This window comes from Centropristis striata, chromosome 15 (genome assembly GCF_030273125.1).
Source record: "Centropristis striata isolate RG_2023a ecotype Rhode Island chromosome 15, C.striata_1.0, whole genome shotgun sequence".
In the NCBI taxonomy this organism is placed as follows: Eukaryota; Metazoa; Chordata; class Actinopteri; order Perciformes; family Serranidae; genus Centropristis; species Centropristis striata.
In genome coordinates, this window is record NC_081531.1 from 25,806,987 (window position 1) to 25,816,496 (window position 9,510).

The 9,510-nt window shown below is 34.1% G+C and overlaps 1 protein-coding gene across 1 annotated transcript in view; it reads left to right on the forward strand.

Annotated features, from left to right (window-relative positions):
- LOC131987057 (calcium-binding protein 8-like) overlaps positions 1-2,539 on the forward strand; it is a 46,222-nt gene extending 43,683 nt beyond the window's left edge. Inside the window, exon 6 of the mRNA XM_059352200.1 lies at positions 1,700-2,539. Coding sequence (XP_059208183.1) covers positions 1,700-1,827 — 128 coding nt within the window. The 3' untranslated portion in view covers positions 1,828-2,539. The remainder of the gene's footprint in view (positions 1-1,699) is intronic.
- The last annotated feature ends 6,971 nt before the right edge of the window (positions 2,540-9,510 follow it).

Below are 9,510 nucleotides of genomic sequence, written 5' to 3' on the forward strand. Positions count from 1 at the left end.
TTTTTAACTTTTGGACAGAGACAAAGTCAAGTCAAGTCAAAGTTTATCTATATAACACATTTAAAAACAACCTCAGTTGACCAAAGTGGTGTACATGTATTAAAATACAATAAAAATCATACACAAATATAGTTATAAATAAAAAAAATGAAAACAATAAAATACTAAAAACAGTAAAACAATAAAATTGTGATAAAAACTCAATCTAAAAACAGAGTTAGAGTTAAAAGAGTAAAAAGGTAAAAATAAAAATAAAAAGCCAAGGATTCTTGACTAGCTGGGACTGAACGCCAAGGACAAAGTCAACTGAATCTCACAAGTGCAAGTTCCTTCCCAAAACTTTTAGCTGTACGTCGTTAAAAAGGTTCTGAAGTTAGTGGAATTGAACCACCAGAGCTGGAAGATCAACCTGTTAGTTCCTAGTTGTGTATCAGACGAGAACAGTGTGTGGTCGTTGCTCCATCTTTGTAGGAGTCTGAATGGAAACACGGAACATTTCACACAATCACCCAAATGAAAGGGAAAATATGGAACCCAAAGTCCTTTTTTACTAATATTTTTTGAATTTTTTTTTATCTTGTCAGTTGGTTACCACACATACCTTCAAACTCGCCTTCATGTTGAATTCAGCTACACACCCATAATGCTGCATTCACATGGAGTCAGGCAGACAGTAGACTGTAAACACACAAAACCATCTGGACGGCACAGGGGAGGGTCTCCTCCACTCTCCACTCCAGCCTGCAGCTCCTGTTCGCCTGCAGCTTCCTCCCACAGTCCAAAAACCTGCAGCTTAGGTTCAACTGTGACTCTAAATTTCTGTAGGAGTGAATGAAAGCTTGAGTGGTTGTCTGTCCTGTGATAGTCTGGAGACCTGTCCAGATGTACCTGCCCCTCGCCCAATGTCAGCTGGGATCATTTTCTCATAAATTAGATTTTTTTTAGGTTTTTTTCTTGTACATTTGTAAGTTTTCTGTTGTAAACTTTTGTTTTTTCTGGTACATTTTCGGGGATTTTTTTCACACACATTTTCGTTGTTTTTTTTTTTGGGTAAATTTGTACAGTTTTTTTTCATAAATTTTATTTTTTTTCTCTTTCATTTGTTAGATTTTTCTCATACATTTTTGATTATTTTTCTGGTACATTTTTGCATTTTCTATCAATTTGAGTTTTTTCTTGTTAATTTTTTCGTTTTCCTTAAACATTTGTGATTCAAATCTGCAACGAGAGGCAAACGGTTAAGAATAATAGATAGATGGATGAATGAATGAATGATAAATATGTGAACTCTGGATTACAATGCCATCCACCGATACTGTGGCTGGTTTTCTCTGCCAGCTAATTTTACTGTCCTGCTCTCGTGCGCTAAAATGATATCCAGTTGGCCGTTGAATCTGCCTGATTCCGTGTGAACGCTGCATTAAGTTTCATGACTGTACTTGTAAAACATTGACAAAATCTGTGGGCAAAGTATGCAGGCATGAGCAAAAGATGTCTCCAGACCCACATCTACACACACACACACACACACACACACACACATTCACACACACACACTTGCAGGATAAAAACAATACAAGCCACATGCTGTCACGGATAGTTATCAATTAATTAACTTACCATCAACACACGAGAGGCACAAAGTGGAGCTAAATATTACATGCAGCTTGTCTCTGACGTCTCTTCTCCTCTCCTTCAGTCCATCCCAAGAAGAAGAACAGGCAGACGTGCGTCAGGAAAAGCCTGATCTGCGCCTTCGCCATGGCTTTCATCATCAGTGTCATGCTCATCGCGGCCAATCAGATGCTGCGGAACGGCATGGAGTGACCAGTTGCACTGTGAGCATGGGGAGTGGACAGAACAGCCATGACCTCACATCTTGTCTTTGCAGCCAAAGCAGGAGCAGCCACAACCAGAGCCCTTCTCGAAACAATCAGTTGAGTTTTTGTTTTTTGAGTTTAATTTGAACTACTAGACGCAGAGAGTTTGCATTGAAGATGTCACCACGTAGAGTTAACCAGACTTGAACCTGAACTGGAAAACAATTACGTTTTTATATATATATCTATATACATAGATATATATGTAGAAATATATATATATTAACCCCAAGAATTTATGGAGGGGTTTTTATTTTGAGCCACCCTTTAAACTTGATTTTCTAATTACTGAAAATGTTTATCAGGTGCTTTGAGCCATTCCTAATTTTCAAAAACAAATCGTGGTTATTATGGACACATTTTACCCGAGAGAAGTAGCGTTGAATGTGAGTGAATGTTGGTTAAAGTATTTAAATGCATTGTAAATCCCTCACATCTCATATTGTCGTGTAAGAACATCACATCATCCACTCAGTCCTCTAATCTTTGGGCACATGAGGAGCACAACTCAATACTCAGTGAGGGACCAGTTAACAATCATCACTGTCCCATTACCTCTGCTAGACGTCTCTGCAATCATTGATTTATTCATTGACTGCTTGCTTTACATTTTGCGTGTGAACGATGTAAGCTCAGGCTGTCAGAGAGGCAAAGGAAGAATAACAGTGAAGCTCTAATTTCAGATATTTTTTAGTAAATATTTCATCTCATCTTAAAAACTGCCCAACTGTGGTGAACATGAAACCACACAGAAAGCATGCCAGTATATACACTGCCATATCAAACATTTCCCCCATGCATTCCACTGTATATATAAAGTAAGATAGGTATCTGGTGTAATGTATTATTCTTGTCAACAGCAGAATGTATTAAGGTTAGAAACTAGTGAGATAAATCAGGGATAAACTGTACAGTGGAGCCGTCGCTGCAGCTGTTTTCTTGGAAAATGTTGCAGTCTGGTGGTTAAATAGAGAAGTGCAGCTGGAACAACCAGGTTTACATGTTCAGAAGTGAAGAACAACACCACCGCTGGATCTTTGATGTGTTTTGAAGGAGCAGTTTGGTCCGTGTCGGTGAACATTCATTATTTTTAATGAAAGGAAACAAGAAATGTGTTGTTCGGCTCAGGATCAGACGATTGGCTGTGGTGGCTTCTGCGGTGATAGCTGCGTTTTATCCTCAGACCTAATGGCGTTACAATTTTATAAAGCTAACTGAAGTGAAGAAGTTTTGAGGAGACCTTGCAGGAGTTTACAATCTTCTTCTTTTACAATGAGAGCTCCATCTGAGGTTCCAGTGAGGGACACCACAGATTAAATGTCTTTTTTTATGTGGGTGAAGAGCTGGGCGATAAACAAATGTCACTGTGTATCTACTGCTAGAATAGTATCATAGTTATATGTTCATATTCACTTACTGTTTACCAAATTCTGCTGTTCACAGAAACAAATTGTCATTGAAAACTGAGAATATGGAGGACCGAAGCTGCAGGAATCACACTTTAACAATAAATGTCTTAATAGATCAATTAATATTCCATCAAATGCACAGAAAAAAATATTTCACATAAATAAAAGTATAAATTATTTGATAAAATGTGAAAGAAAATAATATTCTATAGTTTAAATTTGTTTTCTTCTCTATTTATTTTTGCATTAATTTCCCTTATATCTACTTTTGTTTTTTTATTCACTTTAATTTTATTTATTTATTTGTTTGTTTGTTTATTAAGATTGCATTTATTTATTCATTTGTCATTTATTTTTTTAGAATGTATTTCTTAATGTTATTTATTTGTTTATGTAATTATTCAGACAAAAAGAACTTTAGGGAAATAAATAGTTGAGGAAAAATAATAATATACATTTAAAATGAGTTAATAAATAATGACAAAAAAATGCAAAAAATAGATAAATGCCTAGATTTTTTTTTTTTTTACATTATTTTATATTATTTTACATTATTGTTATTATTTATTTCTGCAGCTTTGTTCCTCCATATAATAATCCCTGAGATTATATGAAGTCAGTGGAACAATTCATTCCTGTAAATATAATTTATGTTATTTTATATTTGATTATTTTATGATGTTGATACATATTGGAAACATATTTTCATTAATATTTTATTTCCACCGAATCGCCCAGCCCGGCATAATGCATTCACATGAGAAAACAAATGTTTGCCCAGTTTTTCTGAATTAACAAAAATTATTACATAACTCTGATAAATTATTATCCCACAATTCTAAGAAAAGTTTTATTAAGTTTATTTATTTTATTTTTCATGAAAAGAAATGCCCTTGTTTTTCTGAATTTCAAGATTATCTCAGAATTCAAAGAAATATTTTCATGAAAACAAAAGAATTCCTGTTTTTCTGAATTAAAAGAATTATTATCTCCGAATTCTAAGTTTTATTTAATTTTACTTGAAAACAAAAATCTGCTCTTGTTTTTCTAAATGACAAGATTATCTCAGAATTCTAGGAAAAGTTTTTATGAAAATGCATAAATCTGTTCTTGTATTTCTGAATTAAATTAATCATCTCAGAAATCTAGGACAAGGTTTATGTACTTAATTCATTCATTTTATTTTCCCATGAAAAAAAAGCTTCTTTTTCCGAATTACAAGATTATCTCAGAATTGTCAGAAAAGTTTTATTTACTTTATTTTTCCTGAATAAATTTGAGTTGCTCCAGCTGCTAAGTGAAGGTCTGTGAAGTCCTAAAATTAGCCATAAGGAGCACTTAATATCATGAATTTACTGTTGTAGCAACTTGAATTTATATTCAAAACCTCAGCAGAAGGTCAGAGCTTGCTGATGACCATGAAACATTTTCTCACAAATAACCTTATTTATTCCAAAAGAAACAGAGCAGATTTTTTTCTCAGATGAATGCATACCAGCAACCAACCTGGTCTCACAGGAATCCGTGAAATAGCCACGGATTTGCTTAACTCAAAATCCGTGGAATAGCCACGGAATAACTCAAATTTCCGTGAAACTGACACGGATTTCGCTACAATGCAAGTTAATGACAGTCACATCCCGTGGCTATTCCAACATACAAAGTGATTATGTACATTCACTGAGTGAATATTAACATTGAAAAAAGAAAATAGTTGAACCAACTTAATTGAATTGTTTCATTTGGTAACACCTAAATGAATTAAGTTCTTTCAAATTAATTTAATAAGTTAGATTAACACAATTGATTTTAAATTAATTTTAAAGAACTTAATTCATTTAGGTGTTACCAAATGAAACAATTCAATTAAGTTGGTTCTTTTTTCAGTGTAGAAAATAAAACATATATTTATCGCTAGAAATGTGATCAAAATCCATTTTTATGCAGAAACTAAGTCAGAATATTGATTTTTTTCACTAAAAATGAGAGAACTGTCCGCCATGTTTTTTGTTCTGACTGCCGGGACCTTGAAAGTCACGTGACTTGGAACAAACCAATAGGAAAAAATATCCATGGAATAGCCACGGGATATGACATTGTCCCCATTGTCATATGTCATTAACTTGCATTGTAGTGAAATCCGTGTCAGTTTCACAGAAATTTGAATGATTCCGTGGCTATTCCACGGATTTTGAGTTAAGCAAATCCGTGGCTATTTCACGGATTCCTGTGAGACCAGGTTCCAGCAACATATGTGGCTTCCTCCCCCCGGACCTGATTGGACCACAGACTGTTTGTTCTCATTTCTACTTTGGAGCCATTTTTCATTTTGTCTGATGAAAAACAAAACCAGATATTCAATCAAAGTAACGTGCAGCCATGTGAGTTTTTACACGCTGTCAGAGGTGAAATGAAACATAAAGAGGAGAGGGCTTTCTCTTGAAATAAATAAAAAAATAGCTTTGCAGGATCACAGCAAAAATGTATTATACTGTAAAATCAGTATGCATGTTGTTGTTTAGATTTTCACGTCTTATAAATGAATCTTTTTTTGTGGTGGCACAGCCTTGGTTCTAAATGTAGGTATGTATGTACTACTGTCTCATATTTGACTTTCCACTTTATACTGTAATAGCCATTTTTTCTAGTTTCTACCAGCTATTAATCAAATCAGAGAGCAGGAGAGGGCATTTTCATAAATATGCAAATACAAGGTCACTTCATCATCATCATCATCATCACCTCTGTCTCATGTAGGGTAGAGCGTGGTTCAACATGAATACAGTATATTGTGTGTTTTAGTCACATTAGGTTTTTATTGAATGTTCTCACTGCCTCACAGTCCTGTATAAACTGCTATATAACGTACGCTACACTTATCCTCGTGAGTCCGTTTCTGTCTTTGATATTTCAGCACATCGACATCCGACCAGCGGACCATGTTCCCACCTTCTGTTTGTCCGCGTCATGGTCCTTTTGAAACCAGCATAGACCACTTTATCGTAACAATTCTCTAATAACCGTGCCATTCAGACATCCTTGCATGGCTACGTAAGGGGAAACTCGTTTGGAAGACCTTTTATCGACACTTTTGAAGTTTACATTATAATTATAATACTGTACATCTGTAATCAGTTCATAATTTTCATGTTTTTGAGAGTTGCTTTGGAGATTTGTTTTTACCAAAAACATGTTTTTACCTTGTAGATTGTATAGAGATAAAAAAAAAACTAAACACAGATATGTAATACAAAACCTTGGCATGCTGCTTAGAAAAGGAGAAAGAAAACAGCAATAGTTGCCAACTGAATGGATATTTAAAAATGCAAATAACGAGTTTAATCTGTTTAATCTAAAAGAAATATATCCATATATGTTTATGCAATAAAACCTTGTTTTGATAGAAATATAGAGCACGTGTTTTCTTCTGACCGATGTTTGTTCCTGAAATAATTATACATTTTTGCTTAACATGTAGAATAATAAAACAATAATACACAGTAGCATAAATGCTCAATTATGTCTCATAAAAATTGTTGCAGGAATATTTGGGTTGATACCATTTATTGATAGATTAAAATGCTGAAAGATTCCTCCAGAATCCCACATTCAGACCTTTAGAACAGCAGAAAAATCAATTCTGTGATTTGGTTTAAAAAACCTTTGACATTTAGTAGATTTCTGTATTTTTCAGTGATTGTATGGTGAGAACTTGTGTTGTATTTCCTGCTGAGAAAGCCCCTTATTGTTAATATAATGTGTAAAGCCATCCATCCTCTGAATGCTCTAGGTCTCTAGTTTGTGGTTGTAAAGTTTCATGAGGCTGTGATTATCCTAGAGGTCTCAGCAGCTCATTTTATACACTGAGCTCAAGTTTCACTCACTAACATCATCACACATGAAGAAAACTGGGCTCATTGAATCCACAAGAGTCTCAGCTTTCCAGTCATACCCTTGTATTCTTATACAAGGGTACAAAAAAAAAATTCTGCAGGAGAAAAACTGCATGGGTTGTGCCCCAAACAGCATTTGAGTGGGCATGTCACAGCTATAAACACCCAAAAACACATTTATACTAAATGGAAAGAACAGGCATAAAGTGGGCATGTCTGTTTTTCTATTGTGAGCCTCAGCTTTCCAGTCAGACCCGATTTATGCAGCTCAAAGACTGTGCACAAATATTCACATAATATAGGTGGAAAACCTGATGGTTTCTGCCTCAAACTGCACATAATTCATATAAAGTGGGCATGTCTGTAAACAGGAGACTTTCATTCAGATAGCTTGAGGTCAGAGGTCAAAGGACCTCTTTGAAAATGATCATGAACATGTAACTTTAGAGCGTTATTCAGTCTCCTTTTTTGAAACAAACACCTTCATGAAAGATGACTTTTGGGCTTTCAATAATCTGGTGAGCAGAAACATTTCCGCTGCCTGCTCATGGTTGTAAAACTCAGTATAAAGGCGGTTTTGTTGCTTCACTTGTCACTTGTTATTATCCTCACCGTTTCATTTTAAATACTAACCCTCAAAATAGAATGAAAACACAACATGGCCTTTGCTGCAGGTAGCAGAGCGAACATAAAGGAGCTGTGAGTCAGAGGAGCAGGACATGCAGGTCATGCAGCACAACACAAACACTGTGAGTGGACTCACCTTGGCGGATTTGTGAGAGGTTGAGATCTGCATCTTAAACCCAAAAAATATCTGGACGCACTACGTGAAGGCTGGAGGAGAATTTACACGCTTGTCAACACTGTCAGAAACTCTGCATCGTGATAATTAGGGAGCAAAGGTCAAACATTAGTGAGAACAGCCTGGTATGGGATGCACTCAAACCCCATTAACCAGCAGATAATGAACCAAAACATGGCATTAGGTAAACAAAGCGACATCACACTGTGTGCAGCAGCAGCAAACATTAACATGATGCCTTCAGTCTGCTTTGATCCCATTAACAGCTTTATTATTGCTTTGAATGATCAATAGAGGGACATGGTACATTATCTGTATATCCTGTGGTGCACTGTACATATATATATAGATAGATATTCTCAGGTTTCAATATATATTCTCAAGTTTCTATATATAGTCTCAGGTTTTGAATCGATATATATAATAATTTCCTGAATGACATTAACAATGTCGAGACTATATGTCTGTTATTTTAATTTTTTTTTAAATAATAAAAATATATATTTTTAAATAATCCATATATATATACATATATATATAATTTCCTGGACGGCATGCCATAATATTGATGTATATAATATTATATATATATATATATATATATATATATATACGGGGAAAAATAATAATTGTTCCGGAAATTATTATATATATGGATTATTTAAAAAAATATATTTTTACTATTAAAATAACAGACATATACTCTCGACATTGTTAATGTGGTAAATGACTATTAAAGCTGGAAACAGCTGATTTTCTTATGAAATATCTATTATATATTGTCAGCAACTATCACCTATGTGTTCCAGTGGCACATTGTGTTAATCCACGTTCATAGTGTTGAAAGGCTCATTGATCATTAAAACACCTGAGCATTATGTTAGCACAGCTGAAATTGTTTGTGCTGATTTAAGAAGCAATAAAATGGTCCTTCCTCAGGCTGGTTGAGTATATAGAGGTTAAGTTGGAGATCCGTACAGGTTTATATTATTATTTCTACCCCTGTCAACGTCTTTATTATATTTTCGTTTCATTTTGTAATTCCTTTCATGAATTAAACAGTTTGTTTCCATGGAAAACAACAGACATTTTCTGGGTGACCCCAAACTTTTGAGTGCTAGTGTATATATTTTTTTTAATAACAAAATTAAATATTTACATATACATAAACATACACACTTAGTCTTAAGCTTTAATACATATACATTATTTTAATATTATTTTATACAGGTTTGCTTTTTACTTACAGTTTAAAATGAATTTTTCCCAAAATTAGAGTCTAAAATTAGCCGGATGAAACAAGTTAATTTTCCAGATACATAAATATTTGACAGCATAATTGAAATTATATATTTTATGTGTACGACCAGAAATTATATGGGCAGTAATGCAGTTAATTTAGAATGTCAGTGTTCATGTTTATATTCATATTTATTCATAAATACATTATTTATTATTATAAAAGTTTGCAGTCACATTATTTTAATCTTTTTTTCCCACTGTTTTTACTTACCATGTAAAATGTA